Source organism: Camelus dromedarius, chromosome 16 (genome assembly GCF_036321535.1).
Source record: "Camelus dromedarius isolate mCamDro1 chromosome 16, mCamDro1.pat, whole genome shotgun sequence".
Classification (NCBI taxonomy): domain Eukaryota; kingdom Metazoa; phylum Chordata; class Mammalia; order Artiodactyla; family Camelidae; genus Camelus; species Camelus dromedarius.
This window is the reverse complement of record NC_087451.1, coordinates 16,598,046-16,620,933: the sequence shown is the minus strand read 5'-3', so window position 1 is coordinate 16,620,933 and position 22,888 is coordinate 16,598,046. Positions and strand designations below refer to the sequence as shown.

The 22,888-nt window shown below is 41.9% G+C and overlaps 2 protein-coding genes across 7 annotated transcripts in view; one reads left to right on the top strand and one right to left on the bottom strand.

Annotated features, from left to right (window-relative positions):
• Positions 1 to 20,181, top strand: part of LOC135323208 (leucine-rich repeat-containing protein 37A-like) — a 45,250-nt gene extending 25,069 nt beyond the window's left edge. For 4 of the 6 annotated variants that reach the window (XM_064495081.1, XM_064495080.1, XM_064495084.1 and 1 more), the window contains 7 exons: positions 5,330 to 5,448; positions 7,538 to 9,423; positions 9,952 to 10,068; positions 13,152 to 13,198; positions 14,750 to 14,804; positions 14,886 to 15,028; positions 15,136 to 20,181. In XM_064495081.1, the coding sequence (XP_064351151.1) occupies positions 5,330 to 5,448; positions 7,538 to 9,423; positions 9,952 to 10,068; positions 13,152 to 13,198; positions 14,750 to 14,804; positions 14,886 to 15,028; positions 15,136 to 15,232 (2,464 nt within the window). In that variant the 3' untranslated portion in view covers positions 15,233 to 20,181. The remainder of the gene's footprint in view (positions 1 to 5,329; positions 5,449 to 7,537; positions 9,424 to 9,951; positions 10,069 to 13,151; positions 13,199 to 14,749; positions 14,805 to 14,885; positions 15,029 to 15,135) is intronic. The other 2 variants (XM_064495082.1, XM_064495085.1) reach the window with 2 other exon arrangements.
• Positions 1 to 22,888, bottom strand: part of LOC116157877 (uncharacterized) — a 696,771-nt gene that overhangs the window by 546,304 nt on the left and 127,579 nt on the right. The window lies entirely within an intron of this gene.

Sequence of the window (22,888 nt, the reverse complement as noted above, 5' to 3'; positions counted from 1 at the left end):
TTACGTCTTCCTTAATTTTTCCCAGCAATATTTTATAATTTTCAGTGTGCAGATGTTCTACATCTTTTGTCAGAGTTTTTCTTAAGTATTTTATACTTTTAATGCTACTGTAAGTAGTGTTTTAAAACTTTAATTTCTGATTATTTGTTGAGAGAAATTAGTTTTTGGTATATTGGTCTTGCACTCTGCAAATTTAGTAAACTCATTTATTAGTTTCACTAGTTTTTTTGTAGATTCCATCAGGTTTTCTACATAATCATGTCATTTGCAAATAAAGTTTTACTTCCTCCTTTCCATTGTGAATTTTGTTTATTTATTTGTTTGTTTGTTTGTTTGTTATTTTTCTTGCCCTCTTGCACTGGCTAGACCCTTCAGTGCAGTATCTAATAGAAGTAATGAGGGTGGACATCCTTGCCTGATTGTGGAGAGAAAGCACTTTGTCTTTCCCCATTAAATATGATGTTAGGTTTTTTGTGGAAGGCATTTATCAAGTTGAGGAAGCTTTCTGGCATTCCTAGTTTCCTGCGGCCTGCTTTTTTCTTTAATCAGGAATGGATGTTAGATTTTGTCATATTTTTTCTGTGTCTATTTACATGATCATATGGTTTTTCTTTTTTAGTATTTTAACTTGAATAAATTACATTGATTTTCAAATATTAAACCAAGTTTGCATTGCTGAGATAAACCCTACTTGGTCATGATGTATCATCTTTTTATATATTACTTGATTTGATAGGCTAAAGTTTTGCTAAGAATTTTTACACCTGTGTTTATGAGAAATATTGGTCTGTAGTCTTCTTTTCTTGTAATGTCACTGTCCAGTTTTGATATGTTGAATTTGGCCTTATAAATGATTTGAGAACTATTCCCTCCTCTTCAACATTCTGATAGAGTTTGTGTAAAATTGGTATTAGTTGTTCCTTAAATGTTTGGTAGAATTTACCAGTGAAGCTATGCGGGCTTGAAGCTTTCTTTGTGGGAAGGTTTTAAAGTGCACATCCAATTTCTTTAATGATGCTATTTAAGTTATGTATTCATTCTCGAGTAAACTTTAGTAGTGCACATCTTTCCAGAAATTCATCCATTCCATCTTGAATTTATTGGTATAAAGTATTTCATTATATTCTCATTATCCTTTCAATAGTTGTAGTATTTTTCTGTTTTCCCTTTTCTTTCTACTTTGATCTTTATTATTTTCTTTCTTCTCTTACTCTCTGATTAAATTGTCCTTCTTTTTCTAGTTTAAGGTGGAAGCTGAGGAAGCTGAGTATGGCGTTAGCAATAAACCACATGTTGATGTTTTCAGTTTCAGTCGATTCAAAATTGTTTCTAATTTCCCTTTGACTTATTCTTTGACTATAAGGTTACTTTGAAGTGTGTTCTTTAATTTCCAAATATTTGGAGATTTTTCAGATTTGTTAGTTTCTAATTTAATTCCATTGTGGTCAGAGACATACTGAATGACTGAAATCATTTTAAATTTATTAAGACTTGTTTTATAGCCAATAATTTGTTGGAATACACCAGAATATGGTCTGTTTTGGTAAATGTTACGTGTCCACCTGGAGGAAAATGTGTATTCCGCTGATTTGGGTGGAGTGTTCTATAAATGTCAATTTGGTCAAGTAGGTTGATAGTGCTGTTCACGTCTTCTGTATCCTTACTGATTTTCTACCTACCTATTCTATCAATTATTGAGAGAGGAATATTGAAATCCCTAACTATAATGGTAGGTTTTTTGTTTGTTTCTCCTTGCCATTGTCATTCCTCCTCATAGATTTTGAAGTTCTGTAATCAGGCGCATAAATTTTTAGGTTATGCCTTCCTTCTTCATTGATTGACCTTCTCTCATAATGAAATAACCTTCTTTATCCCTAGCAATATTCTTTGTTTTGACACTGACTTTGTCTTAAATATAACCACTCCAGCTTTTTTTACATTAGTGTGATTGGAACAAATTTTTCCATCCTTTAAACCTGTTATTTTTCTATTGAAAATAGTTCTTATACACAGTATATAGTTGGCTTTTGCTTTTTTTTGTCTAGTGTGACAACTGTTTTAATTAGGATGATTAGAGTATTTATATTCAATGTGTTTATTGATGTGATTACATTCAAATCTTTTATCTTGCTATTTGTTTCCTATTTGTTCCATCTGTGCTTTGTTTCTGTTTTCCTCTTTTTCTTCCTGCTTTTGGATTGAGTACAATTTATTATTTTATTTTATTTCCTTTGTTGGCTAACTAGTTATAGTTCAGGTTTTGTTACTTTAGTGGTTGCTTTATAGTTTATAGTTGTACATATTTAATTTATCACAGTTTGTCTTCAAGTGATATTATACAATTTCATGGACAATATAGGAACCTCACAGTAGTGTACTTCCATTCTTCCTCTCCTGGCCTTTGTGCTACTGTTTTTGTATAATTTATTTTTACTTATGTTATAAACAGCACACTGTATTGGTTTTTTTTTTTTTCTTTCATTTAATGATCAGTTACATTTTAAAGATATTTAATAAGAAAAATATTATTTATTTACCTGTGTGGTTACCAGTTCCGGTGTTCTTATTCTTTTGTGTAGACCCATATTTCCATCTGCTTAAAAATACTTCCTTTAGTATCTCTTCCAGTGAAAGTCTACTGGTGATTAATTCTTTCCGCTTTTGTATGTCTGAGATAGTCTTTATTTTACTTTTGTTTTTGAAAGATCTGGGTATAGAATTCTAGCTTGGTAATTGTTGGGTACCCCTTTCCCCAGTTGAGTACTTTAAAGGTGTTATTCCACTGAGTTCTGGCTTACATTGTTTCCAACAAAAAAAAAAATTGGCTGTCACTGTTCCTCTTTGTTCCTCTTTATGTAATGCATAGTTTTTTCCTCCTGCTTCTGTTAAGAGTTTCTATTTATTGCTGGCTTTGAGCAATTTGATTATGATTTGTGCCTTGGTTTAGTTTTATCCGTGTTTCTAATGCTTAATGTTCATTGACCTTGGCTTTGTGGATTTATCATGTTTTAGCATTTTGGAAAATTTTTGGCCATTATTCAGTTTTTTGTATGTCTCCTTCGTGGACTCTAAGTACACATGTATTAGGCCACTTGAAGTTGTTGCACAGCTCATCAAATGATGCTGTGTTCGTTTTTGTTGATTTGTCTTGTTTCTCTTTGTGTTTCATTTTGGATATTTCCTTAATATTCACTGATCCTTTCTTGTGCAGTGTCTAATCTACCATTAATCCCATCCAGTGTCCTTTTCATTTGAACACATTGTTTTTAACCTCTGGAAGCTCAATTTGGGTCTATTTTATTTCTTCCATGCCTATACTTCACATTTTCAGTCTTTAATCTGGGTTTTTAACATCTGCCAGTAGTTATAATACCTATTAAAATGTCCTGTTCTGCTGAAACAAACATCTGTATAGATTTTGGGTTAGTTTTGATTGATGGCTGCTTCTCCTCAATATGGCACATATTTTCCTCCTCCTTTGCATGCTTGGTAATTTTTCATTTGATTCCAGACATTGTGAATTTTAGTTTATGGTGTTCTACATATTTTTATATTCCTATAAATATGCTTGAGCTTTGTTTTGGGTGAAGTCAGTTTTATCCTTTTGGATTAGGTATGACCAGAAGTAGCCTCTAGCCTAGAGCTTATCATTCACAACTACTGAGAGAAGGCTTTTCTGAGCATCTGGCCTGTAGGGATGGGTACTATTCCCAACACTGTGTCACATCCAGTTATCCTCATCATTAATCCTTTCATGTGGTTCTTTTCCTGGCCTCAAGTAACTCCTCACACACATGCACTGACCAGTACTTTGTTGAATACTCAAGAGATCCCTCTGCGTATCTCCAGAGTTCTTTGCCTGTGCACCTCTTTTCTCTCTAGTGCTGTGCTTTGTGAACTCTAGTCACCTTGATTTTCCTGGACTCTTCCAGTTCCTCAGTCAGGGAGTCCTCCAGTTTCTGCCTGAGTCTCTTCTCCCTGTACCATGACCTGGAAACTCTCTGAACGATGTAAACTAGGGGAGTCATAGGGACCACTTCATTTTTATTTCCCATCTCTTGGGGATGAGTGAACGTTATGGCAAGTGGTCCAATTTCTTGAAAACTGTTTCATATATTTAGTCTGCCCCCCCCAATGTTTCAGATAGGAGATGAAATATTTCCCTGTTACTTCATCTGGGCCAGAAGTGAATAACATTCTTAAGTCTGTTTAGTTTAGATACAGGGTCCAATCGAAGATTAGGCATTTCATGTCACGTCTTTGTTTCCTTTAACCTAGAATATTTCTCTACTGATTTTTTGTCATTGCTGTTGATCTTCTATGACATTGGCATTTTTGCAGAGCCTAGGCCAGTTTTGTATAAAATTTGTCTGAATCTTCATTTGTCTGTGTCTTAATTAGATTCAAAGTAAGCATTCTGAGGAAGAATAGATATCCTGGCGATATAGCCTTCCTAGTTCATCACTTCAGGTTGCCTGATGCTAAGTTTGACCACTTGATTAAAGTGGTATCTCCGTATCTCTCCATTGTAAAGTTATCTTTTCCCTTGGTAATTAGTAAATATTCTATGGGGTGATAGTTTGGAGTCAGTGAAATCCTACTTTCAAACACTGTTCACCCAAGTGTGCATCAATGATAATTTCGTTCTGAATTGAGTGTCACACTGTAGTTGCAAAATGGCACTTCCCTAACTCTCTCTGTCCTTCTACATTATTCGCTGGCATTCTTCTGTAAAGAAGTGCTCCCCCGACTTTGAGTATTACTATGATCTCATATGCTCTTCTTTAATATAAGTGTTTTACCTCATTGTTTTTCTCTTGAATGTTTAGGTTATCCAGAGTTGGTGAATGTGATCTGTTATGATTTAACCACAGTGTTTTTTTTAATCCCCAGAGTAATTTCTAATATATTTCCTACTCACAACTAGGAATTGAGAAAGGGACTCCAGAAGTTGGGGACTTACTCAGACTCTTCTTAGAAGTCTGCCCTCTTCCTATGCACTCTCAACCCAAAGTGAGACTTTAGGGTTGGGAGGAGATACTTCTGAATTAAACTACAGATCAGTGTCACCCAGTTCTAATCCCTGTCACCTTTTTTCTAGGCACACCGACACCCACTGCCATCCTTACCCTTCTGTTGGGCACTTCTGTGCTCCTCTGTATTTATTTACAACACTTAAGAGCAGCAATTGGCCAACTGGCCCCTGTCCAATTCTCCAGGCCATGTGCCCTAAGAACTCCTTTCTTCACTGCCCTGTGGTGGCCTTGGCCTGCCTCCCTACTCAAGTCACTCCTTTACCACTAATTTAATTCTCTGTTTCCATTTATAGGATCTTACCTAGCCATAGGACCTGCTGCCTCTGCCAATTTAAAACTACTATTGAAGTTGTCTGCAAGACAGTCAAGCTGCACTGTGACAGTGACTGCCTGGCAAGCACCACACGTTGTGGTGAGTCTGAATTGCCTGATAAGAAATTTTTAAATTTTTATTTTTTTAATTTCTATCTTTAATCGGTGATGGTAAAATGTTTAAACAAATGATGTAACAGAATTATTTTTATTCATTCATTCAGAGTTTCAATTCCCTACATTTCTAAGACCCCCTCCTTTGCTAAAAGTCAGATTCTCAGTTACATTATGAAACTCATAATACCTCAGTTACATTGTTAGCTTAGTAATGTCACTGATCCACATACATAGAGGAACAAGAGAAAGGCATGGAAGCGGGAAGGGAATTAACATTCATGACCACACATTGTATACTGTGCTCTCTGCTTGATGCCTTACCCCCAAATGAGAACTTTTTCATACAGTGCATCACAGTTTGTAAACTGATTTAATATCCATTAGGTCTCAAGTACGCTTTGTCTTTGGGGCAAGTGTAAATACCTTTTTGTTTATTTTATTTTTGCAGTTTTATAAGAGAATACAAGTGGTGGTGTTTTATGTTTTATTTGGAGCCTGAGAGTTTCTGGATCCATAACCAGAAGCTGCTACCTAGCCCTTCCAGTGGATGGGATGGCTCTTTTATTCTTAGACTGTCCAGCTCTGAACTTGCTCTGAATCTCAAGCATTTCTATCCACAAAACACTAAGATGCTTTCAAAGATTTTTGTATACATTAGATTTACTGGCACTTAACTTGATGACTTCCCAAATGTGCTTTCATGCCCAGACAGCTTGAATACTGGTCCCTATCAATGAGCTGGAGCACATTATAAATAACAGCATTTTGCTACTGACATAAAAACGTTCCTCATTTTCCAAACTTTTTTTTTTTTTTTTTTACTGATTACTCCCTTGTCCCCCTGAAGTAGGCAGAACAGGCATTTTAAATCTCCTTTTACGGTGAGCAAAAGCAAGATCAGAGGTGTTAGGTGCTGTGGCCTAGTGCCTAGATCTTCTGTCCCTGGTTTCGGGCTGTCTGTGACCTCTTGTTCCTCCTTTCTCTTGAACCTTCACCTCTTCCTCTGACCCTCACCTCCTCCTCTGACCCTAACCACCACCACCAAAAATACTTTTAATCCTTCTGGAAGAGAGACCCAGCTGCACAGGGGTACACATGACCTTCAGAAAGTTATAACCTTTTTTTTTAATTTAAAAAAAAGTTTTGTTTATTTTTAGAGGGGAAGTAATTAAGCTCCTTTATTTATTTTTCATGGAGGTGCTGGTGTTTGAACCCAGGACCTCATGTATGGTAAGCAGGCACTCTACCCCTGAGCTATCCCCTCCACCCCAAGTCAGAAGCTCTTGATGGGTCCCCAGGTAAAGCTGGGAATACTAGGAGTGAAATGAAATGAAAGCAAAGTAGGCATGTGACAACAGTTGCTTTTTCCCATCTGCGTTTTAGGACTTCAAGTATTATTCCACTGATCTGTTGAACATTCCACATTTGCATATAGTCTGGCAAATCTCTTAACCTGCACCCCTGCCCACATGTTAGCAGAGAGCCGGGGTGGACATGGTGTTTCTCTCTGTATAGAGCCTCCTGTCATGGGGGCTGGGATATATGGGAGCAGGAACCAAGGAGTGGAATTGGGGGTAAGTGGAAAAGGTCACATCCAGATGAGGACCTGTTAGCAGCGGGTGTTGTCGTGATCACCTGTGATGGGAGCAGGACACGAGCACACTGAGGAGGTGGAGAGCGGAAGCCTCGCACTCTTCTGCGTCTGAGGCAGGACGGGGCAGGGTGTATGGAAGTGAGGAGTTACAGTGGGTCTGCAGAGCATCCTGCTGAGTGGGGAACAGCTGTCCTCCCAGCCTTGACTTCTCTTGAGTACCGGGCAGTTGGCCCCTGGAAACCAGTGGAATAATCCTAAACACTGTCACTCTATTTCACACCATGGAATTTCCTGAGTAGATAGCCACATTTTCAAAATATATCTTTTTCACTTTCTGTTGTGAGGTTTCTTTTCCCCTCTCTAAGTGGCACCCAGACGTCTGCTGATTTCTAATTTATTTGACTGGGATATGTGGCTGTGGACTGGCAAAAAGCTGTCCATCAGCCTTCAGTTATCAAAAAAACTTCTTTTTTGACAGGTGAAGAAGCAGCTGTAGGGAACATAGAAGGATCGCTCATGAAGGTGTTACAAGCCCGGAAAAATAATACCAGCACCGAGCTGATTATTGAGCCAGAGAACGAGTCCTCGGACGAACATGGTGTCAGCTTCTCAGCCTTCGTCGATAAACAGCTAGACTTTAATGACGAAATTGATGTTATTAGTGCAGTAAATTATGTACTGCCTTATTTCTCGGAGGGAAATCTAGAAGACTTAGAGACAGCATTTTTACCATTCATAAAACTTCTCTTTTCCCATCTACAAGATGGAGATAAGTCCCTGGGTTATTTGGAAAAAAACACAAGGAACCGTTTTGTTCAACCTGAATCCAACAACTTACCTTATAAAAATAAACTGCAGAGATTCTATCATCTGAAAAAATGGTCAGATTCAGAAATGCAAAAAAAAATCGATGAGGTTGAAAAGAAGGAAAAAGCTGCCAGGCTTGTACGTGCCGACCCTTTGGGTCACAAATTATGGCAGGTCTTTCAAGAGCAACTGGACACTGCCCAACCACAGGAAAACAGCCCGGCAAAGACTGAAAGTGTAGGGAAAAGGCTGCGGGGAGTGGACTGGGTCCTCAGGGGCCCAAATGGCATCATCAAAAAACGTGTCAAAAAACTGATGCGTAGGAGGAAACAGAATTCCCAGCCAGCTGTGGAGAACACTGCCAAGGATGAAAAGCAGTTGGACACTGCCCAACCACAGGAAAACAGCCCAGCAAAGACTGAGGGTATAGGGGAAAGGCTGCAGGGAGTGGACTGGGTCCTCAAGGACCCAGATGTCGTCGTCAAAGAAAGTGTCGACGAACTGATGCATTGGAGGAAACAGGATGCCCAGCCAGCTCTGGAGAACACTGCCAAGGAAGAGGCACTCAGAAGGCAGTCCCCAGGAGCAGGGGGGCAGCTTCAGATGATGTGGAGGCCCCGGAAGTTAGTGGGAAGCTCGTTCAACACAAAACCCTCACTTATAAATGAAGACAAAGCAGCAGTCTCTTCTTCCCTGCCCCCTGCCCCCACCCCTCCTAAATCTGAGGTTAGACAGGAATCAAAAGACTTATCCTATAGTATTTTAGAAGACGCAGAAAGTATAGTTAGAAATATGGAAGCTTCTAAACCAACCTCACGTCCCAGAAAAAGACGCCTGTTCCTTGGTAGTCGCTCTCGTGCGATGCACAGCTTATTCCAGGCCAAAAGGAATCGAACTTTGAAAAGGAAAGAGCTCCTCAGGAGTATATCTGCAGGCAGGCCTCCCTCTGCAGTGAGGAGCCTCATAAATTCTCCTTCAGGAGAAGCTATTTCTTCTTCAGCAGAACTAAATTCTCATGAAAACCCACCAGAGTTATTTTCTTCTTCAGACCCTCTTGCAGGAAAGGCAACTGTGCCGGAAGGAGCTCTCTCTGAAGTCGCTGCCCGTACGGACGTTCCCAGCACATATTCTGTTACTACAGGCAACTTTGTGCCAACTGTTGAACACACGGACGAAACACAAAGGGAATACCTCAACGTGGGCACTGAATTACCCTCTAAACCCACCAGCTTCACTTCCCCAGGGCTTCCATCCTTGGGTGATCAGTTTGAACTCCAGGTAAACCAGCAGCTACGGTCCATCGTACCAAATGGTTACATGAGAGGCCTCATTTCTCATTTGATCCGAACTCTCAAAATGGACTGCTCTGAGACGCACGTGAAGCTGTCCTGTGCCAAGTTTTTCACCAGAACAGGCCTTCTGATAAAGCTGCTCAGTGAGCAGCAAAAAGTAAAATTGTCCCCGGCAGAGGGGGATACTGACCTGTGGAAAACTGAGAACTACATCAGTGAGAGCGCAGAAGGCCAGAGTGAACAGACAGGGCAGGAGCCACATGAGGTGAGGGCAATGCCTGACACATGGGGACCTGGACTTCTACTCAGTGTAGGACATGCCATTAAAGTGCCAAAGCAGGGAGACTAGGGGCCCCTGGTCTGCATCTTATCCCCGAAACTGGCTAAGACAGCGATCTCCCACTGTGCTCATTTAGAGAATGGTGCCGCTATTCCTAGGGGAGCCTCAACACACAAGATGCATTGTAAGAGAAAATGCTGATAAGATTAGTAACACATGAGATCTGGTAGGTTCTTTAAGAACCTATAAGCTACTCGAAAGGATGGGGTTCAGAGTAGTTTAAGAACAGTCTGCTAAGGGGGAGGGTATAGCTCACGTGGTAGGGCACATGCTTAGCGTGCACGAGGTCCTGGGTCCAGTCCCCAGCACTTCCTCTAAAACACAAATAAACCTAATTACCTCCCACCCACCCCCCAAAAAAGAAGAGTGAGCTAGTGTTTAAGTAGGTTTTAGAATAGTTAGAGTTCATCTTTTCTCTTTGTTTTTCAAAGAAATTATTCTTTATTATTTCAGCTCACAGAGGAAGTTCCAGGATCCGACTATAAGAGCAAAGTCTTGTGGGCAGTTTTAATATCTGTGGCAGTAACTGCAGTAGTGGCGGTCTTGGTTATAAGTTTCTGCCTTTTTGAGGTAAGGACAATTGAGATTCAGAACCCTCAAACTGAAAATCACAGCTACCTTTCCACCTGCTACTACTCCACAGTCCTCTTCAGTCACAAGGGCTGAGATGGGCTTTGGTCTTTTATGGAAAAGTATACGCCCGGGATTCTTAAAGGAGCTCCAGTCCCAGGGGGTCTCTGTGGAACTGAACCCAAGGTAACAAGCCATTAGAGTATGTTGAAAAGTCAAGTTTATAAGGAGGCCAGAGTTGACATGGTAGTAAAATTTCTTCAACTCAGAACACTGCACCTCACCAGTCACTGTCATCCCTTCACTGCTTTCTGTCCTTGTTAGGTGAAATGATGAGATACATCATTTCCACCCTCCTGGAGCAATCAGTCACCCTGGGAGGGCTGAAAGGACATGGCTAAGAGATAAAAGTGTGATCTTGTCCATCCATTGGGTTTACTTACCAGCTTTCTTCTCCAGTGTGTAAGACATTTTGTAGGTAGGTTCCATCAAAACACTGTGAATAAAATCCTGCCTCAGGCTCCTGTGAAGTGTGCCCTGTTTGTTGTAGTTCTGTTCTCACCCTGTAGTCTTCCAGCTGTGCCTCAGTGTGCCATGGAGGCCTGTCTCTGCAGGAGGATGTTCTTTGCTTGTGTAGACACAGAAGCCCTGTCTGTAGAACAGATGTATTTGTCGCTGATGAGTAATAATTTGGCATTCTGATTTCTGATCAATCCTGTGATAGTGATAAAGTGAGACTGCCTCATAGGAAGACTTGAGATCCCTCTTGGTGAAGGCAGAGTCTGATTTCTGAGCCTACAAATGTGCAGGGTAGCGTGGGGTCAGCATGCTAGTCATTTGTCATTAGCCATTTCCCAGACTGTGCCCCCTGCATCTGCCGGTGGCATATGGCCTTGTGCTTTTGTAGAATTTCTATAAACTCCTCTTTTATTGCTTTAATTGCTATGTAGTTTAACCTTGCACTTGTATCTATTTATTTCATTTCATTATTTCCTCTCCCCACTTAGATAAGTTTTTTCAGGACAGAGACCATGTAGTGTTTTTCGTAAAGCTGACAATAATGATGTTCAGTGGAAGAGAGATGAGGCATTATGTCAATTCCACAATGAGGAGTAATGCAACATAATATTTATTTGAAGTAGCTAGATAGCCCAGCAATTGACAGACCCACGTGTCCTTTAGACTTTTGAAATGTCATATTTAACATTCTAATCAGTGGAAGAAAATGAATAAATGGTAGTAGAACAGCTCCCTATTTGGTGGAAAGATAACAGCAGGTCCCCATTTTTCACCTTAAACATATCTCCATAAACATGAAAGAAAAGAACTCATGAAAGTATTAGAAGAAAATAGAAGCAATATGTTTATAATCGTGTGGTGGAAAAGAGCTTTCAGACCCTGATGCCACAGGCAGAAAGCTTTGGCAGATTTGACCACCTTGTCTGTGGCACCAAATTAGCACCGACCTATGCCAAGCACTGGACAAAGAGTCTTCCGTGTATTGTCTGGCTTAATCCCCACAGTCCTGTGAGGACGGCAGTGTCATCCTGTTTCATAGATGTAGGACATCGACTTAAGGCCCCAGTGACAAAACCAAAAGCAGAAGCCAGTTTCACCTGACTGTAAAGCCTGAGCTCCTTACTCCACTCTTCTGTCTCAACCCCTTAGAGACAAAAACTTTGGGAAGTCTTTGAAACACTGAAAATCAATGAAAGCCCATATTTATTTATTGTAAAGAGTTTTAGAAGTGAACAAGAAGACAGACAATCCAGGGGAGGAGAGGGCAAAGGCTCGGAAGAGCAGCCATCTGTTGACCGTCTGTCCCTGTATCAGCCCGTCCTCATGGCTAGCAGGTTTTGTCAGCCAGGCCTTTGTCACCTCATGGCATAAAAATAGTCTCTGATACTCTCTTCTAGTACTTTCATAATCTGTCTAGAATTTGTTTTGTTTTTTAGTGTAGTTGAGGTAGGGGATCTAACTTTTTCCCCCTGTATGAACATCGAATTGTTTCAAAATTTTCTACTGAATGGTCCATTCTTCACCAATCTAAAAATACTATCTTGACTATAACTCAATAAAAAAAGTTTTAAAAAGTAATAATAAAAATACTGTGCTTATCTCGACTCTGTTGTATTGATGCAGTTATCTTTTCCTAGTACCGGTAGCACACTGAATAATTCCAGTTGCTCTGGAACATATTGTATAAATGGTAGGGTAATCTCCTACTGTTTGATCATCTTTTTCATACATTTCATGAATATTCATTCACATTTTCTCTCCCAAATGTCAACTAGCCAGGTTTTGTTGAAGATTTATCTTGGATTTAAATTGGACTGCATTGAATCTGTAGGTCAATTTGAGAATTGATATCTTTACAACATTCTGGGAAGATGGTATCTCATGCCATGTATACAGCTTTCACTTTAATGTCCTTCAGAAGAGTTTTAATATTCATCACATATGTCTTATACATCCTCAGTTAAATTTATCCCTAGGTACTTTATGCGGTTTTTTTGATATTGTAAATGGGATATTTCTTCTATTTCTTAGTCTTCTGTGTTATATAGGAAAGTCTTTGAAGTTTATATGTTGATCTCTTGATTCTGTATGTAGCCATCTTCCTGAATTCTCATATTGCTTCCAACCTAAAGCTTGTCTATCATTTCATGTGCAAATGTGCTTGTCTCTTCCTTTCCAGTGTTTTTCTTACCGCAGTGATGAGGACCTCCTCAACAGTGACCAGTAGTGGCCATATGATAGGCATCTGACTCTTGTTCTTGTCTTTAAAACGATGCTGAGGTTCCTGGTAGATACTTTTGTTTTCCTACTTCTAAGAATTTGTATTGGCCATTATCTGTTGAACGTTACCTAAAACAATCAATAAAACGTATTGCCAGCTGTGTGCATGATCCTAAGTTAGGCACTGTGAAAGAGGCAAAGGATTATTAAACAAGAGAACATTCCTTCCACAAAAAAAGCCTTCGTCTCACTGGGTAGATAAGACTGAAAATGAAAAGAAATGAATAAAGATTCTAAGATAGTCATTGTGATGAATAATTCTGATCATGTTTCTTCCAAAACAGATTTGTTCACGCAGAAAAGCAGCAAAAGATCAGAAAAAAAGCGTAAGGTAAATATTACTCTGGTAACTTTTTTAAAAGCTTTTATTTTTTGTTTGTTTTACTTTTGTGGGGGAGGTAATTAGGTTTCTTTATCTTTAGTGGAGGTACCAAGGATTGAACCCAGGGCCTCGTGCATGCTGAGCAGCTCACTCTACCACTGAGCTGTACCCTCCCCCTAGTCTGGTAATTTTTGAAGTAGGATTTTAGAACTAGAGGAGAACTTAGACCTCATCTATTTCAATCTCTTCAGTTTATAGTGAGGAAAGCACAAAAGGCAGGAAGAATATTTATTTATCATAATGCTTTAGCTGAATTTATTTACCAGCAAAACTAGCTCCCCAGCCAAAGCTGAGCTGGAATGGGACCGGCCCAGACGCCTCTGCTTTTCCTAGTCCTTTAAGGGAAGAAGGGGGAGGGAGAGAGGTTTGGGTTTTCACCTGTTTCTGCTGGTGGTGGCCATCAGGCTGGGCTGGGCCAGTGGCCTTCTTGGAGGTTCTGGGGTAGGGAAGGCCACATGGCTCTAGGGTTTGAGGACCAGCCTCACTCAAAGTTGTTGGAAGGGAGAATATATGAGTCCTTCCTAGAAAGTGGCAGGGAAACTTCCCTTGTCCTCCTGCTGGTTTTCAGACCCCCACAATCTATTCCCTTTATCCAAACCTCATAGAATTTTAACTGGGAGAAACTTTAGACAGCAGTTTGTTTCTTCCTTTTATATTAAGAAAGTGGAGAAAGAGAAAGGGAAAAGGTCCTGCTCCATGGCCATACTGCTAGTGAGTATCAAAAAGATGCTTCCCTTCCACTGAGGCCTTCATTGATCACACTGTGCTTGGGCTGTGAGCTACATGTTATGTCACAAATCAGCACCACATACTATATGGACACAAGGAGTTTCTAAAACAAACTTATTATGCACTCAGATGTTTTCCTATTCTATGTATATTCAAAAAAGAATATTTTGTGTTTTAGTGCTAGTCGTGGTCTTTAAACTGATTTCACAGTTCACTTAGCATCAGAGACAGCCTGCGGTGTGAAAGTCAGTGAGTCAGATAGCTCTGCTACTTGGACTCAGGTTTCCTTGGTGTGATCCAGTTTACAGGACAAAGCCACTAGGAAAATAGGGACTCCCTCCCCCTCAGCCCCAGCACGTGCTGCGTGTGACTGCGTCTGCAGAGGGCTGGGGTGAACACTTCCAGAGTCATGTTATTCTGCCTCGCACGGCTGTGCAGGGTCTTCCCTGCACGAGGGCACTTGGCAGGGCCAAGCAGGGGAGTGGGGCTAGAAAGTCTGCCTGAACTCCGTGCTCAGCCACATGCAGAGGCCTGTCCGGGGACACTGGGGGGCCATCTCAAACGGGCATGGAGAGCTTCTGGGAGCCCGGTGTGCATGGAATTATTCCATAATTTCATAATTATTAAATATCAGGGTCCAGGTGTGTGGTGCCTTTGCTGGTGGTGAGTGTTTACTGAGGTGCCCACTTAGTCCCAGTAAGACCAGACAGGCACACTGTGTGAGACGTAGAAAGTGGCGTGCATCACTAATTGTGTGTGTTTTCTTCCAAGGGGCTTCTTTCGGTTTTTGCTGTGTAGAAAATGCTCAGAGCAAAGTGAGAGCCAGGTAAATCTGAGGAGGATAAAGTACTGTTGCCAGAGAAAGCAGGGGAGATGCAGAATGAACGTTCCCCTTTTTCCGTTCTAGGAGGGCTTCTTCCAGAGAATGCGGCCGCTCTGGCTCAGGGACATGTACAGACCTCTCAGTGCCACACGCAAAAAAAATATGGCGCAGAAGCTACATGATGGGGAGTCTTCTGACGAGGAAGAGATTTTCAGTAAGGATGTGAGGTAAATGATTGGTGACAACTTAAAGTTCTCATCCAAATGAGGAAAGAATGAAAAATTTAATTGTTCCTTTCAAGACTAAAGGCCTCGGCATTTTTCTTCTTCCCCAGGGCACCCACGGATGACGCAGCTGACGTGGTCCTGACCAGCGAGCCGGACAAGCCGGATGAGGAGAGCGAGACGGTACTGGGGAGCAACGCGGTGTGAGCGCCGTCCCGCCTCGGGACGCCTGTGCATTTTATTTTCTAATATTATCCTTTCAGAAAGATTGCTTATAAAATACTCCTTTTTCTCCAGTGAAGATGTACAAATTCCAACCAATTCTAGCCACGTGGTGAGGACTTAAAATGTAAATAGTTGAATATTTATAAGCAAAGAACAAGGGCCACAGGCAGGAGAAAGCAGGGCTGAGGCTTGAATCCCTCACAGTAGGCAGTGCTTCCGTGAGGGGTGACGTGGGCACAGGAGGATGACTAGAAGGATGAAGAAGGGCTTCTCTCCCTCATTTCCCCAGTAGAGTCAGTCCCTGGGAACCGGGAAGCGTGTCGTGCGCCGGGGGCAGGATCGTGCAGTCACGGCACAGCCGGCGCTGGCTTCCCCCCCTGCTCCGGGCCGGCGGCGGCTACTCACAGCACGGCTGCCCCTGCCGGTGGGGGCCCCGCTCACAGGGGCTGGGGCGGCCAGAAGGTTTGCGTCCCTGGGCTGCCTCCACCCTGAGGCCAAGGCCTGGCTTTTCTCCGAAGCTCTCAAACTCGTGTACAGATGTGTTTCCTGTCATGGTAGGGGGTTCTCCACCCTTTGAAGCTGGTGGAAAATTCTCATTGAGTTTTTTCTTCTCTAAAAAGCCCCTAACCCTTGGAGAGCTAGCTGGAGGGACAGGGTAGAGAATGGGTGGGAGCAGCCATTGCCCAAGGTGGCCATCCCCAGGCCTCCCCTGGGCTGCCCTGGCCTCTCCTGACCCCACTGAGGGTCTGCCACGTGCTGCTCAGCTCCCTCCAGCTCAGCCCAGCACCAAACCTCCCCACTTCCTGCCTCACCCAGCACAGGCCTGTGGCTGCGTGATTTCAAGCGAGTGTGTAATGACAGTGCCACCTGCATTAGCTGCAAGGTTCTTCCACTCCTACAAAGGAAGTCATTATTCAGTCGCATTTAATAAGCCAGTGATGGTTGAAGTACCTTAGTGAGTAAAAGGAATTCTGAATGAGTCAATAACAGTGACAACTACAGTGAGGAGAATGACGGGAGCTGTTTACCGAGCACCTGCTCTGGGCCAGGTGCAGTACTAGGCACTTGAGTCACACCATTAGGTCATAAGAACAGAAAGTCCCCATGCCCGCCCAGACTCTGTAATGAGTCAGGGGTTGATGTCAACGAGGGAGGTGGACACGAAGACAAGGAGCAGATGAGAAGCCAGGGATAAAGATCCTCATGTTGCTGGGCTTCCCAACGTGCGAGCCAGGATTCCAAGTAGCTCCAGGTTCCTATGTGGGGATGTTTCCATTATTTCAATGTTGGTACATAGAGGGAGGCTTAGGTAAGATTTTTTATGTCACACTACCTCCAATTTGCACAATTCTTTATTAGTCTCAAATGCTACCCTAATGTATTTCTAAATAGAAATGCCCAAGAGTAAGGCTCTGCTTTGCCCAGCTTGACCCAGATTGGGCAGTGCTTTTGCCAGAACACAGACTTCACCTGGCCCGCCTGTCTGTCCTTGGCTCAGGGACACACCCTGGCTCTAGGAGTCAGCTGGTACAAAAACCATGGCCACCTACAGCTGCCTCTGTCTCCATCATACTGATGGGCAAACTAGCTCGGAGTCCGGCTCCTTACTGAGAACTGAGTGACAGAACAAGGGACGGAGATACAAGGCTAACAGCTACTCAGTGAAAATTCTCACTGACTCTAATGAGATCTGTCAGAGGAATTAGCCATTTTTAAAATGATAATGAAACGAGGCAATGAATGAGTAGGGCAAGAATGACACAGAAGAGTTGTAGGGTTTGGAGGAGGGAAGGTTAGGAAGCTGGGGAGAGTCCATGAAAAAGGTGGGACTTGTCCTGGGCCTGGGTTACAAGCCAGAGACTGTGCCTGGTCTGGAGGAAGAGTTGGACACAGTCCCTGTCCTGCAGGCACTCCTAAGACTGGGAGGAGGGACAGACCCCTGAAGGTGTACGTAGAAGACAGTGTGTTGATGTGACAATGGCAGTGTGCCAAGCGGTGGGTTCAGCTCTTGGTTGGCTGGAAAGGAGTAAATGTGAGGGATGGCTTGGAGGAGGGGAAGAGGAAGGAAGCCACACAGAAGTTTAGGCTGACGAGATGAAGGAAAGGCCTGGTCTAGACAGGACAGTACAGCAGCTAGAAGCGTGAAACCCCAGGGTGTGCTCGCACGTGCGCAGCCTGCTTCCCGAGCACGCAGCGCGAGGCGGGAAAGGCAGTGTGAGAGGCCGCGTGGGGAGCAGGGTACCTGTCCCCGGGGTCCTGGCAGAGGCACGTGGTCATGACCAGGCAGCACAGACTGCAATGTTTTAAGCAGAGAAGGGTCATGATCAAGCTTGAGTTTTAGAAAGAGCACTTTGAAGGTGGTCTGGAAGTAGAGAGGCCAAGAGATCAACTTGGGGGTTTAGACCAAGTAGGAACTGGGAGGAAGTGGGGCGCCAGACTGGAGGTTTTGATGCAGCTGAAGCACGTGTATGGTGGGTACACATGAGTGGGAACTGGAAGGACAAGCGCTTTTGTTCACAGAAGGAAAGGTTGGACTTTTGAGAGTTTGTATGGTAGATTCCAGATGATAATAAGGTCCAAGTGTAACCTGTGGGTGGGGGTCAGGAAGTATCGGGAATCCAGCAAGTGATGAGAAAGAGCTCGAATGACCTTGGAGACTCACTTGTTTCCCCTTTATGTAGCTCAGCAGAAAGCTAGCTCAGCAGGCACCTGCAGGGCCATGGGTGGGGGAAACAGGCGCCCCTTCCGTCATTTCTACCCTCTGGCAGTTCCCAGTATTAGTGGTACAGGTGGACAGAATCAACTTTCTCAGAACTCTGGAAATCTAACCAATGGGCTTGTAGAAATCTGAGGGGCAATTTATTTAAGAAAACACATTAACTTTCTCTCTCTCTTTCTTTCTTTCTTTTTCTATCTTTCTTTCTCTATTTATTTATTTAAAACACTAACTTCTGTCAGGACAGTGAGATCTGTGTTGCTTTAACTTGTCCTAGAACTTTGCCCTCCATGAAAGTTTCTTGGGGACAAAGTCTTTGTCCTATTCTTTGTAACCCCAACACTTAGTGCAGTGCAGAGCATGGCTCACAGTGAATGTTTTTGAATATATCCATTAAATTTGTCAACTGTGATTCAACAACCACCCCCCTCCCTGGGTCGCCTATCTGACCATAATGAAACTCAGATTCTTATGAGAGTCTTGGTGTTATAAAATGTTTAGGAAAGGTCATGAGTTTAAGACATGGTACCAGTGCTACTAAAACCTCTTGGTGGAGGGAGCTAACGAGCCCACTCTCCGATGTGCTGGCAAGAGAAAAACTGAGCCTTTGTTCTCTTTCCACAAGTTAGGCACCAGCAAGCTAATGAAGGGGGAAGGGAGGCTGCCACTAGTGGGCATCTGCAGAACTGTTAGTCCAGCTCCAGATGCACAATCGACACCTTCATTAACCCAAACTGAACTTTGTGAAACTGCATTTCTGAACTACAAGACAAATAGGAGGGTCTTTTCCAAAGCCTGATTTAGAGGAGGCTCTTCACCTTGAGTCTAAAATCCCCTTCAGACAACTGAACCTACCTGCTGTGATCTGCTTGTGACATGGAGAAATCACAAAATTTTCAAGGTTCTGAAAAACCCATACTTCTTATTAGTTGTAGTCAGGAAAGAAAGTATAGTGCATTAGGCAATAGCAATATATCTTCTTTATATTTTTCACACTACAGCTTAACACAAACATCCATACCTCAAAGGTTCCTATTGACCACAGATAATTCACTTCAGACATACAGAATTTTTGAAAAATAACGTTTTGGGTGGTTGAGGAGAGAGGTGCCCAGTGGTGGGTGTTTAGGAATTTTTTCCGCTTTACCATTTAAAAGCAGCTAATAGTTGAGGAGGCACCCATACCTTTTGTTCCCTGAAGAATTTTGGGCTAAACTTAGTTCTTTGCAGCTCTGTGCTGCATACATTTTAAGCAGTTAGGAATTTTGCACATGAGCAGGGGTTAAATTCAAAAGTGGAATTTCAAGCACGTTAGAGCAACAACAATGGGATTTGTGACAACGCTAATTAACAGTATCAATAATATACAAATGATTGTCCTGAAATATCATCTTTCAAAACAGGATAACATTTTGAAGAGGTGGATTGAGTTTATCTTGGAAGAGTGTGCAAATGGTTTCATTATCTACTATTTTTAACTGCCAGTAAAAATATAAAATCGTTTTCTTCTATAGATAGTTCAGAGTGCCAAGAATTTGACCAGAGCTGATGGAAAAGTGACATTATTCACCTTTTAATGCTTCTGGGTCTCTATAACGCCAAGGATGAGAACTACCCCAACTGTCTTTTTAACCAAAGAGGATTTGATTATAAATGCCTATGTATGTGTGCGAATGAATGACCAAATCATGTAGGGAATGAAGGTATTTCATGTAGGGCATTTTCAAGCTTGGCCAGTAAAAACGTTATGTAAACTTACGGTCTCCCCCAACGACAGTGTGAAGCTCTGAGATCTGTTCTGTTCACTGCTGTATCTTCAGTGCTTAGACAGAACTGACAGAAAGTAACTACTTAATAAATTTGCACAAAAAGGAATAAATCCTGCAGTATTATGTTTAACTAATGAATGCAACAATTTTGATAATTGCATAATTTTGCTGTTATAGGTAAACTCAAAAAGGCCAAATACTATGCAATATTTCAAATATTTTCTATAGTGAAATATTAAGTACCAAAGAAGACAGAATCAAAGAAAAGCTAAGGCTGTAGACTTTTGGGAGAACTCCATGCCACTTAACTGCTCTCATATTATTCCTCTGTTTGAAACTAAAGTCAAGGAAAGTTGACCTCCCCTACTCAATTCCTTACAACCTTCATGAAGATCTTTCGTGTGTGTTGATATCTTTCAATGCAAATAAAAATCATTGCACCAGTATGTCAAGCCATTGTTGCACCCATCCCCCTTTGCTTCTGTCAAACAAGCTGTCCTGGGGTAATTTTCACATTGTAATTTAAATTACTTCATGTACCAATGTCCTGAGATTGACTGTCTGGAAAAGCCTATCTAGCTGGTATGTCAATTCAAGACAGTTGGGGCCCATTCAGGAAACAAAAATCCCATCCAGTATTTCTGAACCAAGATTTAAAACAGGAAAATAGATACATAGGTATGTCCTGAAAAAGACGAAAGGAGAAAAAAAGATGGATGCCAAGGTAACCCAGAGATTATTAACTGCATGAAGAAGTTACTTCCCAAAGAACGAGGGGAATAGAAGGGGAAGGCAATGTTACCAGGACCCAGGAGCTCACAAGACGGAATGACCACATATCTGACGCTCAGATCTCTGGGGGAAGCGCTGAACTTGCTGCCTCTTGGTCCTCGGCCAAGAAGGTGACCCAGAATTTCATTCCTGAAGGATCTGTGTCTTCAGAAGCCCTGTCCTTTCTTTTTGGTTGCTGGGGCTGCTATTAATCTCTGCTGTTGGACTTACGAATACAAAAGGCATCCCAGATGGAGTTCCAGGCATGGCCCTCCTTGCCCCCCATTGTGGAGCAGTGACACAAAGTCCTTGGAATTTGGGTTAGTCACTCCAGCCAGTAGAGAAATCCCTTTTTTGTCTGAATGGCCCACAGAGATGTACTAAAATTTGGCTGAATCCTGGCAACTTAGTAGTAATATTTTAAAATATAAATCCCAAAAGATTATTATTGATAGCCTTTTATAAGATTATTAACAGTTAAAGCAACCATAAAAGAAACCAAAAACATTTTCTGCGAATAGGTACATATGCAATAAAAATGTATTTAAAAAACAAAAGCCGGGGGTGGGGGTAGAGCTCAGTGATAGAGCATGCGCGTGAAGCCCTGGGTTCAGTCCCCAGTACCTCTATTTTAATAATAGAAAAGAACATTAAAAACAAAAGTAAAGCAAAAATGAGCCAAAGACTTAAGATCGGAGAAAATTCAAGAGGGGAGAGTCAGAAAAATGCATGTGGGTGTACCCCGGAGTAAGATGTAACTTATTACTGAAGTCCTAACTTTCAGATCACCTGGTGGGCCTCGGAGTATTTATAATATTAGAGAGATAATAAAAGCTCTGCATGAAGCAATGGTGAGAGTTCCTTTTTTTTTTTTTTAATATTGTTTTGGGGGAGGTAATCAGGTTTATTTATCTATTTTAATGGAGGTACTGGGGATTGAACCCAGGACCTCATGCAGCCTAGGTATGCACTCTGCCACTGAGCTTTACCCAACCCCCGAGTTTGTCTTGAATTAAGAGTGCATTAAGAGAAGTAAGAGAACAGGGAGGAGTGGCGAGTCCAAAAGTTTAATTAGACAGCTCCTAAAGCAATCTAGAGGAGAGACAGTTAAGATACAGATGAAGGAGCTAAATGTAAAGGTAATGTGGAAATAGAAATAGAATGCGGTAATTTTTACAAAAGTAGGAAGGAGATGTCTTAAGTTTGAGCCACTAAAAGAAAATGATGCCTTTAATGAAAATAATTAACAAGGGAGTAATTTAAGAAACATCAGTCCATTTTGGGTGTGTTTTCAAGGGCTCCTGTGGGACATTTTTGAGTTTGTTTTGTTTTTGTTTTATGTTTTTATTGAAGTATGGTCAGTTCACAATATTGTGTCAATTGCTAGTGCACAGCACAATGCTTCAGTCATATAGGTACATGCATGTATTTGTTTTCATAATTCTTTCCAACATAAGTTACTACAAGATACTCAATATAGGTCCCTGTGCTATACATTATAAACTTGATGTTTATCTATTATATATATATTAGAATTTGCAAATCTCAAACTTTGGGATATTTTTGGAAAAAAAAATACTAGGCAACACAAGGAAGAAAATGGTAAGTTCTACCAAGGAAATTCAAACCAAGCCATGTAGGTTTAGAGAAAGATGTTTCGTTAAATATTAAATATACATATTTGTATGCTCATGTGTATTTACTCTATTATGTATTTTACTATATTCAGTTCAGATATTCAGCTCACCTTCAGTTTTTTTTTTTTAATCTGTAATTTTAATGTCCTGTGTGTCTACTGGACTCTTTGTCATTTGTCCTGCTCTTATGTCATGATCTCTTTTTGTTGTTTCGTGATTGCTATTCCTTCGGTTTCTTTGGGGACCTTAAAGACACCTACTTTAAAGACTTTTCAAATGGCTCTAAAACTTTATTTTTTCATCTATCAGTTCTTCCATTTGTGGAGATTGTTGGCTTCCCCAGCGCCCTGTGATTCCTGGTTGTGGGATTATCTGGAGATTCCGTAAAACCCAAGGCCATCTACCAGCGGCCTCTACTTGGTCTGTACCTGGCTGGGCTCCAGACCAGGGTTTTCTCAGAAGTGTCCACTGTGGGCCTCCACCTCATGTGAGTGACACATTTCTGGGACAGTCCCTTAAGCCTAATGGTTCTGCCCAACCACAGGCATGTGGCTTTGGTTTTTGCCACGACCTTGAAGGGTGGACGTAGCTGCTCTGGTTTATCATCACCAACTGGCAGCACAGATCCTGACACCAGCCAGCTTCAGGGCCCAGCCCGGCTCAGCATTTACACTGTGGCTCACACACAGCACGTTCAGCCCTGCTGTCTTCCCAGCCCCTTCTCCGCCTGCAGCCTCCGCCCTAT